The sequence below is a fragment of the Rhinopithecus roxellana genome, chromosome 8 (assembly GCF_007565055.1).
Source record: "Rhinopithecus roxellana isolate Shanxi Qingling chromosome 8, ASM756505v1, whole genome shotgun sequence".
Classification (NCBI taxonomy): Eukaryota; Metazoa; Chordata; class Mammalia; order Primates; family Cercopithecidae; genus Rhinopithecus; species Rhinopithecus roxellana.
Window position 1 is genome coordinate 10976979 of NC_044556.1, and position 16570 is coordinate 10993548.

General features: G+C 60.4%; 1 protein-coding gene across 1 annotated transcript in view; it reads left to right on the plus strand.

The window, feature by feature from the left end:
• HCN2 (hyperpolarization activated cyclic nucleotide gated potassium and sodium channel 2) overlaps window positions 1–16570 on the plus strand; it is a 36019-nt gene that overhangs the window by 13880 nt on the left and 5569 nt on the right. The window contains exons 2-5 of the mRNA XM_030937047.1: window positions 2133–2556; window positions 5427–5588; window positions 7767–7985; window positions 12502–12648. Of these exons, the coding sequence (XP_030792907.1) occupies window positions 2133–2556; window positions 5427–5588; window positions 7767–7985; window positions 12502–12648 (952 nt within the window). The remainder of the gene's footprint in view (window positions 1–2132; window positions 2557–5426; window positions 5589–7766; window positions 7986–12501; window positions 12649–16570) is intronic.

The following is a 16570-nucleotide window of genomic DNA, read 5'->3' on the forward strand; positions in this document are numbered from 1 at the left end:
CTGCGTGGATGCCCCACTTCCTCCTCTCTCCTCCTGCGTGGACGCCCTACTTCCTCCTCTCCTCCTGCGTGAACGCCCCACTTCCTCCTCCTGCATGGACGCCCCATTTCCTCTTCTCTCCTCCTGCGTGGATGTCCCACTTCCTCCTCTGTCCTCCTGCATGGACGCCCCACTTCCTCCTCTCTCCTCCTGCATGAACGCTACTTCCTCCTCTCTCCTTCTGGATGAGGTCCTACTTCCTCCTCTCTCCTGCTGCATGGACTGCTGCACTTCCTCCTTTCTCCTGCTGCATGGACACCCCACTTTCTCCTCTCTCCTCCTGGATGAGGTCCCACTTCTTCCTCTTTCCTCCTGCATGGACGCCCCACTTCCTCCTCTTTCCTCCTGCGTGGATGCCCCACTTCCTCCTCTTTCCTCCTGCATGGACGCCCCACTTCCTCCTCTGTCCTCCTACATGGACGCCCCACTTCCTCCTCTCCTCCTGGATGAGATCCCACTTCCTCCTCTCTCCTGCATGGATGCCCCACTTCCTCCTCTCTCCTCCTGCATGGACACCCCACTTCCTTCTCTATCCTCCTGCGTGGACGCCTCACTTCCTCCTCTCTCCTCCTGCATGGATGCCTCACTTCCACCTCCTCCTGCATGGACGCCTCACTTCCTCCTCTTTCATCCAGGATGGGGGCCTCACTTCCTCCTCTCTATTCCTCCATGAACACCCCACTTCCTCCTCTCTCCTCCTGGATGGATGCCCTACTTTCTCCTCTCTCCTGCATGGACACCCCACTTCTTCCTCTCTCCTCCTGGATGGACGCCCCACTTCCTCCTCTCTCCTCCTGTGTGGACGCCTCACTTCCTCCTCTCTCCTCCAGGATGGGTACCCCATTCCTCTTTTCTCCAACACGGCACCCCACCTCCTCCTCTCCTCCTGTGTAGACGCCTCACTTCCTCATCTCTCCTCCTGGATGGATGCCTCACTTCCTCCTCTCCTCCAGGATGGGCACCCAATTCCTCTTTTCTCCAACGTGGACGCCCCACTTCCTCCTCTCTCCTCCTGCGTGGATGCCCCACTTCCTCCTCTCCTGCGCGGATGCCCCACTTCCTTCTTTCCTCCTGTGTGGACGCCCCACTTCCTTCTCTCCTCCTGTGTGGATGCCCCACTTCCTCCTCTCTCCTCCTGCATGGATGCCTCATTTCCTCTGGAATTGCAGCCAGTGCTGCCCTGGCTCAGCCTTCCTGTGGCCCCTGTGGAGGCTCCCACTTCTCAGTAAGGCATTTGGGGCCCTCACCTCCCGGCATGAGCTGAGCACGGTTCATTTCCCACACTGGCTTCCTGCCTTCGCTCTCCCTGTGCCCGCTGCCCTGCCTGGCCCTGCTGCTTCCTGCTGCCCCTCTGCACCCCGGCTCCTCTCTGCTCGTCCACTGTCCTGTCCTGTCTATTTTTTCAACGCCAACCTTGTGCCAGGCACATTGTCCCTCTCTGGTCATGTGAAGCATTTAATCTATTTTGAGCCACCTCTTGGGCCTTGTGAGGTCTCCTGCATCTTCAAGGACATGGGGTCAAAGCTGGACACGGGGTCAGAGCTGGGCCTGAGGAAGGGACCTGGGCTAGGGCAGCGCAGGGGGCATTGGGCTCCCTCGGGTCTGGGCAGCCTTCCTGGAGTGGGAGCCTGGTCCCCAGGGAGGAGGGCCCAGGGCCAGTCATGGTGAAGGCACCAGCCTGAGGTGTGGGCACCCTTGCCCCCCAGGGAGGAGTGCCCAGGGCTGGTCCCACAGGTGCCTGGGGGGAAGGCACCAGCCGGAGGTTTGGGTGCCCCTTGACCCCAGGGAGGAGGGCCCAGGGGCTGGTCCCGCAGGCGCCTGGGGGGTGGCACTGGCCTGAGGTGTGGGTGCCCCGTGTCCCCAGTGAGGAGGGCCCGGGGCTGGTCCTGCAGGCACCTGGGGAGAAGACACCAGTCTGAGGTGTGGGCGCCCCTCGCCCCCCAGGGAGGCAGGCCCGGGGCTGGTCCCCCAGGCTCCTTGGAGGTGGCACTGGCCTGAGGTGGCCCCGTGTCCCCAGTGAGGAGGGCCCGGGGCTGGTCCCACAGGCGCCCCGGGGAGGCACCAGCCTGAGGTGTGGGCACCCTTGCCCCCAGGTTCTACTGGGACTTCACCATGCTGCTGTTCATGGTGGGAAACCTCATCATCATTCCGGTGGGCATCACCTTCTTCAAGGACGAGACCACCGCCCCGTGGATCGTGTTCAATGTGGTCTCGGACACCTTCTTCCTCATGGACCTGGTGCTGAACTTCCGCACCGGCATCGTGATCGAGGACAACACGGAGATCATCCTGGACCCCGAGAAGATCAAGAAGAAGTACCTGCGCACGTGGTTCGTAGTGGACTTCGTGTCCTCCATCCCCGTGGACTACATCTTCCTCATCGTGGAGAAGGGCATCGACTCCGAGGTCTACAAGACAGCGCGCGCCCTGCGCATCGTGCGCTTCACCAAGATCCTCAGCCTCCTGCGGCTGCTGCGCCTCTCGCGTCTGATCCGCTATATTCACCAGTGGGAGGAGGTGAGGTGGGGCGGGGGGGCGGGGTCAAGGCTGCCGGGGCGGGGCTATGAGGGTTCTGGGGTGGAGCTACAATGGTGCAGGGGCGGGGTCAAGGCCGCCAGGGCGGGGCTGCGAGGGTGCTGGGGTGGAGCTACAGTGGTGCAGGGGTGGGGCCAAGGCAGCAGGGGCGGGGCTATGAGAAATCTGGGTGGTGTCCAGGCCCCAGGGGTGGAGCTGTGAGGGTGCTGAGGTGGGGTCAGACATCAGGGGTGGGACTACAATGGTGTATGGGTGGCGTTAATGCCCCAGGGGTGGGGCTATGAGAGATCTGGGTAGCGTTAATGCCCCAGGGGTGGGGCTATGAGGGTGCAGGGGCGGGGCTTTGAGGGTGCTGGGGTGGAGATACAATGGTGCAGGTGTAGGGCCAAGGCAGCAGGGGTGGAGCTATCAGGGTGCTGAGCCGGGTCGAGGCAGCAGGGACAGGGCTATGATGCTGCTGGGGTGGAGTCAAGTAGCAGGGGCGGGGCTATGAGGGTTGTGCTGGGCGGAGTCAAGCAGCAGGGGCAGGGCTATGAGGGTTGTGCTGGGCCAGGTCAAGCAGCAAGGACGGGGCTATGAGGATTGTGCTGGGCAGGGTCAGGCAGCAAGGGAGGGGTTATGAGGATTTTTCTGGGCAGGGTCAAGGAGCAGGGTTGGGGCTGTAAGGGCTGTACTGGGCGGGGTCAGGCAGCTGGGGCGGTGCTCTGAGGGTTGTGCTGGGCGGGGTCAGGCGGCAGGGGCGGGGCTATGATGGTTGTGGGGTGGGGTCAAGCAACAGGGGCGGGGCTAAAGGTGGTGCAGGGCGGGGTCAAAGGAGCAGGGGCTGGGCTCTGAGGGTAGTGCTGGGCGGGATCAGACATCAGGGGCGTGGCTTTGAGGGTTGTGCTGGGCGGGGTCAGACATCAGGTGTGAGCATGTGAGGGTGTTGGGGTGCTTTTAAGCAGCAGATGCAGGGCTGAGGGGTACTGGGTGGGGCCAAGTCTGTAGTGGTCGGGCTGTGGCTGTGGGACCAAGGCCACGAGGGGCTCCAGGTCGTGGATGAGGCTCTGGTCCACGGCTGCAGAGGTAGGGCAATGAGGGGTGTGGGGCTGTGCTGTGGCTTCAGGGGTGAGGCTATGAGGGTACTGCAGGGGTGGGGCCACAGCCATAGGGTCAGGACTTTGGCCACCGGGGCGCACCATGGGTGAGAGGCAAGGCCGTAGCTGCAGAGGTGTGGCGATGAGGAGGGTGGGGCCATAGCCATAGGGGTGTGGCTTTGGCTACAAGGGCGGGGTCGCACAGGGCACTGGGACAGGTGGGTGGGCCTGCAGGTGTGGAGGTGAGCCTATGAGGTCTCCAGGGGAAGGGCGGGGCAGGGCTGTGGGGTGCAGGGCTATGAGGGCCCCAGGGACTGTGGCCAGGGCCACGGAGGTCAATAAGGCTTAGCCGTGACAGAAGTGGGCGGGGCCACAGGGAAGGACAGGGCGGAGTTACGAGTCCCAGCAGGGGCGGGACACAGGGCGGGGCTCGGGCTGCCGGGGTAAGGCTGGGGGGCGGGGCTTAGGGCGTTGCTCTGCTGGGGGTGGAGCCCCAAGTGGGGGCGTGGGAGCTGCTGGGGCAGAACTGGGTGTCCGGGGGAGGCCATGGGGGCCAGGGAATGGTGTCCCCCGGGCAGTGCGGGATGGAGCCAAGGGTGGGGTCCCAGAGGGCGCAGCGCGCACTGTTGGACACGTCCAGGTCCCTATTACTGTGTTCGAGCCCTGGGGACACTGAGGTCAGAGAAGCCAAGCCTAGTCACTCCCCCGCCCCCAATTCCAGACCCCGCCACAATCCCATCCTGGACCAAGTTTGTCACCCACGGCCACCAGTGGGGGCCTGGTGACTGTCCCACGTCCTCCAGGCACCTCAGGCTGGAGGTGGGGGGCTGGGGGCCAGGGTCCTCGGATGGGAGCTGTGGACTTGGGGACGGGGGCCTGAGGTGGGGGCCATGGAGTGAAGTGGGGGGTCCTGGGGTGGGGGCTGTGGATTTGGGGGCGGGGGTCCTGCGGTGGGGACTGTGGAGTGGGGTGGGGATCCTGGGGTGGGGGCTGTGGATTTGGGGGTGGGAGTCCTGGGGTGGGGCTGCAGGGTGGGATGGGGTTCCGGGGTGGGGGCTGTGGATTTGGGGTCGGGGTCCTGGGGTGGCGGCCGTGGACTTGTGGGGCAGGGGTCCTGGGGCGGGGACTGTGGACTTGGGGGCAAGGGTCCTAGGGCAGGGACTATGGACTTGGGGGCAGGGGTCCTGGGGCGGGGACTATGGATTTGGGGGCAGGGGTCCTGGGGCGGGGACTGTGGAGTGGGGTGGGGATCCTGGGGTGGGGGCTGTGGATTTGGGGTCGGGGTCCTGGGGTGGCAGCCGTGGACTTGTGGGGCAGGGGTCCTGGGGCGGGGACTGTGGACTTGGGGGCAGGGGTCCTGGGGCGGGGACTATGGATTTGGGGGCAGGGGTCCTGGGGCGGGGACTGTGGACTTGGGGGCAGGGGTCCTGAGGCGGGGATTATGGACTTGGGGGCAGGGGTCCTGGGGCGGGGACTGTGGACTTGGGGGCAGGGATCCTGTGGTGGGGGCCGTGGATTTGGGGGTGGGGCTTCAGGGTGGGGTGGGGGTCCTGGGATGTGGCCATGGATTTGGGTGGAGATCCTGGGGTGAGTTCTGTGGGTATGGAGGGCAGGGGTCCTGGGGTGGGGTCTGCAGGGTGGGGCAGGGGGCCTGAGGCAGAGCCGTGGATTTGAGGGCGGGGCCAGGAGCTCCCGCAGTGGGGGCGCACCGGACTGGGGCTCTGAGGTGGGGGCCGGCAGGGCAGCGGGTGGGGGGCTCACGGCGCCTTCCTGCAGATCTTCCACATGACCTATGACCTGGCCAGCGCGGTGATGCGTATCTGCAACCTCATCAGCATGATGCTGCTGCTCTGCCACTGGGACGGCTGCCTGCAGTTCCTGGTGCCCATGCTACAGGACTTCCCGCGCAACTGCTGGGTGTCCATCAATGGCATGGTGGTGAGCACCGCGGTCCCTGACGGAGGGGGAACCCAGGCTCCCACACAGATTGGGGGACCCAGACTCCCATACAGAGTGAGGGACCCAGGCTCCCTTATCCCCCTTACAGAGGGGGGACCCAGGCTCCCACACAGAGGGGGGACCCAGGCCCCCTTATCCCCCTTACAGAGGGGTGGACCCAACCCCTTCAGAGGTGGAGACAAGACCCCACCCTTATGGAGGAGAGGACCCAGGCCCTTACCGAGGTGGGGACCCAGGCTCCCTTACAGAGGGAGAGACACAGGCCCTTCAGAGGTGGAGACAAGACCCCCCTTACACAGGGGAGGACTCAGGCCTCTTTACAAAGGGGGACCCAGAACTGCAGCCCTGGGGTTGACCCGTTAGTGCCCCTGGGGGCTGAAACAGCCACTTGGAGCCTTTCAGGCCTGGGATCGTCCATGGAGAGAAGCCGAGTGTGACTATGATGAGTTCTGTCACCCAGACATCTGCTTAGTGCTTTTTCCAGTGGATTTCCCTTTTTAATTTACCTACATTTATTATTATTATTTGCTTATTCTTTTTGAGACTGAGTTTCACTCTGTCGCCCAGGCTGGAGTGCAGTGGCACAATCTCTGCTCACCGCAAAACCTGCGCCTCCCGGGTTCAAGCGATTCTCTCGCCTCAGCCTCCTGAGTAGCTGGGACTACAGGTGCCCGCCACCACACCTGGGTAATTTTTGTACTTTTAGTAGAGACAGGGTTTCACTATATTGGCCATGCTGGTCTCCCTGACCTCAGGTGATCCACCTGCCTCGGCCTCCCAAAGTGCTGGGATTACAGGGGTGAGCCACGGCGCCTGGCCTAATTTACATACATTTATTTCAAAGAACAATTGAAGAACTGGGTATGGTGGTGTTCACTTGTGGTCTCAGCTCCTCAGGAGGCTGAGGGGGTGGGATCCCTTGAGCCCAGAAGTTTAGGCTGCAGTGGGCCACGATTGCACCACTGCACTCCAGCCTGGGCCACAGAGCAAGACCTGATCTCTGACAACTAAAGAACAATTTACATCATAGCCCTGAAATGGGAAAGTGGTATCACAGGCCAAAGAAACAGTAAATGGGCCGGGCACGGTGGTTCACGGCTGTAATCCCAGCACTTTGGGAGGCCGAGGCAGGTGGATCACCTGAGGTCGGGAGTCTGAGACCAGCCTGGCCAACATGTGGAAACCCTGTCTCTACTAAAAATACAAAAATTAGCTGGGCGTGGTGGCAGACGCCTGTAACCCCAGCTACTTGAGAGGCTGAGGCAGGAGAATCGCTTGAACCTGGGAAGTGGAGGCTGCAGTGAGCCGAGATCGCGCCACTGCACTCCTGCCTGGGCTACAAGAGCGAAACTCCATCTAGGAAAAAAAAAAAAAGGAATAATAAATGAAGGCAGTTCCAGATACCCCTTGCTTCCTGGCTGAGATGTGCTGACTGTTAAGAAGGGTCAGTTACAGGAGCCCTTGGGCGTTACAGTCAGGTTAGTGCCCCAGCGAGCCTCTGTCCCCGCCTGGGGAGTGCTGGGCCTAGCTTCTGGCTGCATATAGGACTTGGGATGTGTTTGGTTTGGATACAGAGCAGGTGGGCATCGATGGGGTCAGGAGCTACAGAGGGAAAACCCGCCAGTGCCCCTCCCCAGAGCCTGGCACAGCTGCCCGGGCTGAGGCAGCCCATTGTCTGGCTGCCGCCCGCGCATGTGGTCCCATTTCCTGAACAGAGCCCCCGCGGCCCCCCTTTCCCGGCCGGGTCACCTGAGGACTTGGTGGGACAGGACCTCCTGGGCTGGCCTGGTGTGTCTGCCCACCCTGCCCCTCTGCTCTGGCCCAGGTGCTCCCTGGAACTTTCGCCCCCTCTTGACCTCACAGATGTTCTGGTCTCAGGCTGCAAAATTCGGGGTCCAGACGCTTGCCCTTGAGGTCTCAGTTTCCCCAGGAGTGAAGTGGGCAGGCAGCGTCAGCCCTGGCCCTACTGCCGACTCACTGTGACAAGGGTGCAAACCATGTCATCTACCTGGGTCTCTGTTTCTCTTGGTTACCTCTGAGCATGGGGAGCTCATCACCTCCAGTGCCTGGGGGAGGGCGGGCAGTGGGCCCTTGAGGACCAGGGCCTCCCGGGGCGTGAGCACCTGCCCACCACCATCCCTCCTGCTGGCCTTGCAGAACCACTCGTGGAGCGAACTGTACTCCTTCGCGCTCTTCAAGGCCATGAGCCACATGCTGTGCATTGGGTACGGCCGGCAGGCGCCCGAGAGCATGACGGACATCTGGCTGACCATGCTTAGCATGATCGTGGGTGCCACCTGCTACGCCATGTTCATCGGCCACGCCACTGCCCTCATCCAGTCGCTGGACTCCTCGCGGCGCCAGTACCAGGAGAAGGTCTGAGGGAGGCGGGTCTGGGGTCTGATGGGGGAGGAAGGCCCGGCCCTGGGGTCTGATGGGGGAGGCGGGCCCGGCCCTGGGGTCTGAGGAGAGAGGCAGGCCCGGCCCTGGGGTCTGATGGGGGAGGCGGGCCCGGCCCTGGGGTCTGATGGGGGAGGCGGGCCCAGATCTGGGGTCTGATGGGGGAGGCGGGCCCGGCCCTGGGGTCTGATGGGGGAGGCGGGCCCGGCCTGGGGTCTGATGGGGGAGGCGGACCCAGATCTGGGGTTTGATGGGGGAGGCGGGCCCAGCCTTGGGGTCTGATGGGGGAGGCGGGCCCAGATCTGGGGTCTGATGGGGGAGGCGGGCCCGGCCCTGGGGTCTGAGGAGAAGAGGCGGGCCGCCCTGGGGTCTGATGGGGAGGCGGGCCCGGCCCTGGGGTCTGATGGGGGAGGCGGGCCCGGCCCTGGGGTCCTGATGGGGGAGGCGGGCCGGCCTTGGGTCTGATGGGGGAGGCGGCCCGCCGATCTGGGTTCTGATGGGTGAGGCGGGCCCAGCCTTGGGGTCTGATGGGGGAGGCGGGCCCAGCCTTGGGGTCTGATGGGGGAGGCGGGCCCGGCCCTGGGGTCTGATGGGGGAGGCGGGCCCGGCCCTGGGGTCTGATGGGGGAGGTGGGCCCGGCCCTGGGGTCTGATGGGGGAGGTGGGCCCAGATCTGGGGTCTGACGGGGGAGGCAGACCCAACTCTGGGGTCTGAGGGGAGAGGCAGACTTGGCCCTCCACCCAGCTCCAAGTGTCATGCTCAGGGCAGAGACAGCGTGATGGGGAGGTAGGGGACCCTGCGGGTCTGTGGCTGTGATTAGGGGGAGGAACAGAAACCCTTGCAGCCAGTGGTGAGAAGCGCTGGCCCTGTGATGGGGAGGGAGGTCTGGAGCCTGGAGATGGACTTGGGGCAGGGGCTGGGGAGGGGACACAGGCTGGGCTGGAAGGGGCTGAGTTGGGGTCAGGGCAGGACAGGGTCAGTCCTTGGACACAGGAAGCCCCTGGGGCTGAAGGGGGATATGGGGGAGCCTGGAGTGAGAGCAGGAGAGACAGGCATTGCCAGAAGGCTGGGCCCACCTGGGGGTCTCTAGGCCGGCTCAGGATGGGGCTGGGCTGGGGAAGGGGCCTGGCGGGTCCTGAGAGGGCTGGGGTCGCTTGAGGGCACGCCGGTGGCCGGCAGTCAGGGCCAGGCTTCAGGGACAGCAAGGCTGCCCCACTGCTCAGACGTGGTCTCTGGCCTGCAGCGTCCACCGGGCTAATCCTAGGCTTGGCCGTGGAGGGGACACAGGGGAGCTGGGAAGGGTAGAGGGAGATTAGCATTGGCCCTATGGGCGGCCCCTGGAGTTGGGCCTCATGCTCCGCTCGGTGCCTCAGTTTCCCTCTGTGAGGCGGCTGGCTGGGAGTCAAGTGCCCCCCTCTCCCCACCCCCCGAGCAGTGGCTGGCAGGATCGGCTGGGTCAGCTGGGCCCCGTGCCAGGCGCCCGGCTGTCCGGAAGCCACGGGCCTCGCACCCAAACATAAGCTGGTGCCACCACCCGCCCGTCGTCACGGGTTCCGCTGAGCTCAGGGCAGCTGCGGCCAGGCGGGGCTGGGGCGGAAGTGAAGCTGGAGCCACCGGGGGGCACCGTTCTGGGGACAGCAGGGCCTGGCACCCCTGCCCGGCACCCACGCTCCCTTCCCTGCTCGGGAGGGGCTGACCCGGTGGTTTCTAGAAAGATCACCAGGGAGGGGCCGGAGCCCCCGCAGGGTTGGAGGCCCTGGGAAGGGGGTCCTGTGTGTCAGGGTACCTGGGCCCTCTCCTCATAGAGTCAGGTGCCCACCCATTCCTCAGGGGTAGGGCTGCCAGATAAAATTCAGGGCACTAGGCCTGGCTCAGTGGCTCCTGCCTGTAATCCCAGCGCTTTGGGAGGCTGAGACAGGTGGATCACCAGAAGTCAGGAATTTAAGACTAGCCTGAGCAACATGACGAGACCTCATCCCTACAAAAAATAAAAAAAATCAGCTGGGCGTGGTGGTGCACACCTGTAATCCCTGCTATTCAGGAGGCTGAGGTGGGAGGATTGCTTGAGGCCAGAGGCTCAAAAAAAAAAAAAAAAATTCAGGATACATAGTTACATCTGAATTTCAGAGAAGCACCAAATGAGTTTTTTAGTATATTTCAAATATTACAAGGATATACTTGCCCTAAACATTGTTATTTTTTTCTGAAATTCAACTTTTTTATTTATTTTGTTTGTTTGTTTTTGAGATGGAGTCTCCCTCTGTCATCCAGGCTGGAGTGCAGTGGCACGATCTTGTCTCACTGCAGCCTCCGCCTCCTGGGTTCAAGAGATTCTCCTGCTTCAGCCTTCCGAATAGCTGGGACTACAGGCACCCGCCACCACACCTGGCTGATTTTTGTATTTTTAGTAAAGATGGGGTTTTACCATGTTGGTCAGGCTGGTCTTGAACTCCTGACCTCAAGTGATCCACCCGCCTCCTCCTCCCAAAGTGCTGGGATTACAAGCGTGAGCCCCCGCACCCAGCCTGCAATTCAACTTTAAATGGAGATCCCGGCCGGGTGCGGTGGCTCAAGCCTGTAATCCCAGCACTTTGGGAGGCCAAGACGGGCGGATCACGAGGTCAGGAGATGGAGACCATCCTGGCTAACACGGTGAAACCCCGTCTCTACTAAAAATACAAAAAAACTAGCCGGCGAGGTGGCGTGGCGGGCCTGTAGTCCCAGCTACTCGGGAGGGAGGCAGGAGAATGGCGTGAACCTGGGGAGGCGGAGCTTGCAGTGAGCTGAGATCCGGCCACTGCACTCCAGCCCGGGCGACAGAGCGAGACTCCGTCAAAAAAAAATAAATAAATAAATAAATAATAAAAAATGGAGATCCTGAACTTTATCCGCCCACCCTGCCCCTGATAATTAATTTAATATTATTTTAGAATTATTACTTAGGATATCAATATCAATTATTCAGAGTGTTAAGAATGAATTGACTTGGGCCGGGCGCGGTGGCTCAAGCCTGTAATCCCAGCACTTTGGGAGGCCGAGACGGGCGGATCACGAGGTCAGGAGATCGAGACCATCCTGGCTAACACAGTGAAACCCCGTCTCTACTAAAAATACAAAAAACTAGCCGGGCGAGGTGGCGGGCGCCTGTAGTCCCAGCTACTCGGGAGGCTGAGGCGGGAGAATGGCGCAAACCCGGGAGGCGGAGCTTGCAGTGAGCTGAGATCCGGCCACTGCACTCCAGTCCGGGCGACAGAGCGAGACTCCGCCTCAAAAAAAAAAAAAAAAAAAAAAAAAAAGAATGAATTGACTTGGCCAGGCGAGGTGGTTCACACCTGTAATCCCAGCACTTTGGGAGGCCGAGGAGCCCAGGAGTTAAAGACCAGCCTGGGCAACATGGCGAGACCTCATCCCCACAAAAAATCAAAGAATCAGCCAGGCGTGGTGGTGCACACCTGTAGTCCCTGCTAGAGGTGGGAGGCTCGCTTGAGCCCAGGGGTGGAGGCTGCGGTGAGCTGTGATCGTGCCACTGCACTCCAGCCCGGGCGACAGAGCGAGACTCCGTCTCAAAAAATAAATAAATAAATAAATAAATAAATAAATGGAGATCCTGAACTTTATCCGCCCACCCTGCCCCTGATAATTAATTTAATATTATTTTAGAATTATTACTTAGGATATCAATATCAATTATTCAGAGTGTTAAGAATGAATTGACTTGGCCAGGCGAGGTGGTTCACACCTGTAATCCCAGCACTTTGGGAGGCCGAGGAGCCCAGGAGTTAAAGACCAGCCTGGGCAACATGGCGAGACCTCATCCCCACAAAAAATCAAAGAATCAGCCAGGCGTGGTGGTGCACACCTGTAGTCCCTGCTAGAGGTGGGAGGCTCGCTTGAGCCCAGGGGTGGAGGCTGCGGTGAGCTGTGATCGTGCCACTGCCCTCCAGGCTGGACGACAGAGCGAGACTCTCTCAGAAAAAAAAAAAATTTGAGTTTATCATTGAAACGAATTCAACTCTGATTTAAATAGAAGCATGTTTATTTGCTGTTATTGAATCTGGCGGCCCCTGTGTGGCAGGAGGCCTGTCTCCCCGCTGCGGGCCGGGTCTGTTTCTGACCCAGCCCTGACCCCCAACAGTACAAGCGGGTGTGAAGGCCTGTCTCCCCGCTGCAGGCCGGGGGCGGTGTCTGACCCAGCCTCACCTCCCCACAGTACAAGCAGGTGCCCGTGTCCCCACTGCAGGCCGGGGGTGGTGTCTGACCCAGCCTCACCTCCTCCCCACGGTACAAGTAGGTGCCCGTGTGCCCGCTGCAGGCCGGGGGCGGTGTCTGACCCAGCCTCACCTCCCCACGGTACAAGCAGGTGCCCATGTCCCCGCTGCAGGCCGGGGGCGGTGTCTGACCCAGCCTCACCTCCCCACGGTACAAGCAGGTGCCTATGTGCCCGCTGCAGGCCGGGGGTGGTGTCTGACCCAGCCTCGCCTCCTCCCCACAGTACAAGCAGGTGGAGCAGTACATGTCCTTCCACAAGCTGCCGGCCGACTTCCGCCAGAAGATCCACGACTACTACGAGCACCGTTACCAGGGCAAGATGTTTGACGAGGACAGCATCCTGGGCGAGCTCAACGGACCCCTGCGGGAGGTGAGGCGGGCGCCGGGCAGGCGGGAGGCAGCCTCGGGCACAGGGCCGGCCTCCCTCTCCTGGCGCCCAGGAGCCGGTCCCTGAAGGAGGAGCAGAACCTCAGCTGCAGCAGGAGGGACTCGAGCTAGACCTGTACTCGCATCCCCCCCGCCGTGAGCCTCTGCACCCCCGGGACCCCCGCCACCCCCGCCTTGCTTCCTGACGCCCCCTTAACAGAGATGGGGGGCTCTGTGCCCGACAGGGCGGGGCAGAAGCAGGGCAGGGTGGGGAGGGAGGAGCCTCAGAGGCCGCTGAGCACCAGGGCCTGGGACCACTCAGGCTGATGAGGAGGGGGTTTAACTCCCAGCTGTTTCTGTAGCCTGGGTGACCCTGGGCGAGTTTCCTGGGTCTGCGGGAACAAATACCCACAGTCTGAGTGGCTGGAACAGCAGAGATTCAGCCTCCCACGGTCCTGGAGGCCAGAAGCCCAAAATCAAGGCGTGGGCCGGCCGCGCTACCCCCGGAGCCCCCGGGGAGGATCCTTCCTGCCTCTTCCGGCATCTGGGGCTCCGGGCGCCCTCGGCTTGCAGATGCATCTCCCTGATCTCCGCCTCCATCTGCTCATAGCCCTCTCCCCTGTGCGTCTCTGTCTCTTCTTGTAAATCCATCCTACAACGTTGGATCGGGGCCCACCCGGTTCCTCGTGGCCTCTCCTTAACTGGGTCACGTCTGCAAAGACCCTATTTCCACATGAAACCGGGGTCGGGATATCAGCCTGTCTTTCTGGGAGATGTAGGTCAACCCACAACACCCATCAAGCAGTTGTTGAGCGCCGACTGCATGCCCTGCTCTGTGCTTGAAGGCCCTACCCTCAGGAAGCAGGGCCTAGGGAAAGCAGCTGCGATCACCCAGGCAGCAGAGAGCAGCTCTGGGAAGCAGGGAGGGATGAGGACGGGGAGGCAACATCAGAGCACGGCCGCATGTGAGCCAGGCAAGGTGTCCCGGGGGGAGCACCTGGCTTGGGCAGAGGCCCTGAGGAGGGGCTGGGGGAGCTGGGCGAGGAGGCGGACAGGACAGGCCTGACCCTTGGGACCGTGGGCCCCGGGAATGCTTCTGGGGGGCATTTACACGCATTGCCTCCCAGGAGGCATACACTGCGGTTCGCTTCGCTGAAAATGCTTAATTGCATTTGATGACTGATTTTTCATTCATTCATTTATAGAGACATAACTCACAGACCACAAAACGCATCAAATGCAGTGGCTTTTAGTATTAACAGAGTGATGCACCCAACGCCACAACCAACTCCAGAACGTTCTCAAAAAGGAGACCTAGGCTGTCAGCTGCCAGCCCGGCTCCCTGTCCCCAGCCCTTGGCAACCTGCAGTACTTGGTCATTTTTTAGGTGCCTAGGAGTTGCAAAGTCAAATCTTTAAACCTACATATGTCCAGGCGCGGTGGCTCATGCCTGTAATCCCAGCACTTTGGGAGGCCGAGGCGGGCGGATCACCTGAGGTCGGGAGTTCGAGACCAGCCTGGCCAACATGGTAAAACCCCGTCTCTCTACTAAAAATACAAAATTAGCTGGGCGTGGTAGTGCATGCCTGTAGTCCCAGCTACTCAGGAGGCTGAGGCAGGAGAATCGTTTGAACCCAGGAGGCAGAGGTTGCAGAGAGCCAAGGTCACGCCACTGCACTGCAGCCTGGGCAACAGAGAGAGACTCGGTCTCAAAAAAAACAAAAACAACTGTATATATTCAGAGAAGCCTGGCTCCATCCTGTCCCTGTCCCTCTACCCAGTTTCCTGCGTTGGACACTTCCACTTTAGTGTTTTGTTTTGTTTTTTTTTTAGAAACGGAGTCGAGTCTCATTCTGTTGCCCAGGCTGGAGTGCAGTGGTGCAGTCTCGGCTCACTGCAACCTCCACCTCCCAGGTTCAAGTGATTCTCCCACCTCAGCCTCCTGAGTAGCTGGTATTACAGGGGAGTGTCACCACGCCTGGTTAATTTTTGTATTTTTAGTAGAGATGGGGTTTCACCATGTTGGCCAGGCTGGTCTCGAACTCCCAACCTCAGGTGATTCGCCTGCCTCAGCCTCCCAAAGTGCTGGGATTACAGGTGTGAGCCACTGCACTCGACCAATTTTTTTTTTTTATTAGAGTCTCGCTCTGTCACCCAAGCTGGAGTGCAGTGGCGCAATCTTGGCTGATGGCGACCTCCACCTCCTGGGTTCAAACTCGAACTCCCAACCTCAGGTGATTCTCCTGCCTCAGCCTCCTGAGTAGCTGAGATTACAGGCATGTACCACCCCATCTGGCTAATTTTTGTATTTTTAGTAGAGGCGGGGTTTCACGGTGTTAGCCAGGATGGTCTCGATCTCCTGATCTCGTGATTCACCTGCCTCAGCCTCCCAAAGTGCTGGGATTACAGATGTGAGCCACTGCGCCGGGCCTGGGCCTTTTTTTTTTTCTTTTCTTGAGATGAGTCTCACTCTGTCACCAGGCTGGAGTGCAATGGCGTGATCTCGGCTCACTGCAACCTCCGCCTCATGGGTTCAAGCAATTCTCTGCCTCAGCCTCCCGAGTGGCTGGGACTACAGGCGCCCGCCACCGTGCCCAGCTAATTTTTTTTTTTTTTTTTTTTGTATTTTTAGTAGAGACAGAGTTTCACCATCTTGGCCAGGCTGGTCTTGAACTCCTGACCTTGTGATCCACCCGCCTCAGCCTGCCAAAGTGCTGGAATTCCAGGCATGAGCCACCGCGCCTGGCCTTTATATTTATTTTTGAGATAGTCTTGCTCTGTCACCCAGGATGGAGTGCAGTGGCATGATCTTTGTTCATTGCAACCTCTGTCTCCTGGGTTCAAGCGATTCTCCTGTCTCAGCCTCCTGAGTAGCTGAGATTATATGCGTGCGCCACCACACCCAGCTAATTTTTGTTTTTAGTAGAGATGGGGTTTTACCATATTGGTCAGGTTGGTCTTAAACTCTTGATCTCAAGTGATCTGCCTGCCTCAGCCTCCCACAGTGCCAGGATTACAGGCATGAGCCACCATTCCTGGCCTATTTGAGTGCAGTGGCCGGATCTCAGCTCACTGCAAGCTCCGCCTCCCGGGTTGATGCCTTTTTCCTGCCTCAGCCTCCTGAGTAGCTGGGACTACAGGTGCTGCCACCTCGCCCGGCTAGTTTTTTGTATTTTTTTTAGTACAGACGGGGTTTCACCGTGTTAGCCAGGATGGTCTCGATCTCCTGACCTAGTGATCCGCCCGTCTCAGCCTCCCAAAGTGCTGGGATTACAGGCGTGAGCCACTGCACCCGGCCTTTTTTTTTTTTTTTTTGAGACAGAGTCTTGCTCTGTCGCCCAGGCTGGAGGGCAGTGGCGTGATCTTGGCTCACTGCAAGCTCCGCCTCCTGGGTTCACACCATTCTCCTGCCTCAGCCTTCCGAGTAGCTGGGACTGCAGGCGCCCACCACCACGCCCAGCTAATTTTTTGTATTTTTAGTAGAGACGGGGTTTCACCGTGTTAGCCAGGATGGTCTCAATCTCCTGACCTCGTGATCCGCCCATCTCGGCCTCCCAAAGTGCTGGGATTACAGGCGTGAGCTACCACACCCGGCCACTATTTTTCTTTTTAAGACAAAACAAACACACGTAGATACCCACTGCCCTGTGTCCTCCTGGCTGGGGCACCTGGCGCCTCCTCTCTGCTTCTGGTCTTTTGTGAGGTGATCTCCACATGGATGCTAAACCAGGGCCCGGGTGTCCAGATTCCTTCTGAGGGCTTGCACCATTCTGCAGGCTCAGCAGCCGCGAGGGTCACCTGGGCCTGGCTGAGGAAGGCGCAATCTCCCTGGGTTAGAAATGGCAGCTGTTGCCGGGCGCAGTGGGTCACACCTGTAATTCCAGCACTTTGGGGCGCTGAGGCGGGCGGATCACCTGAGGTCAGGA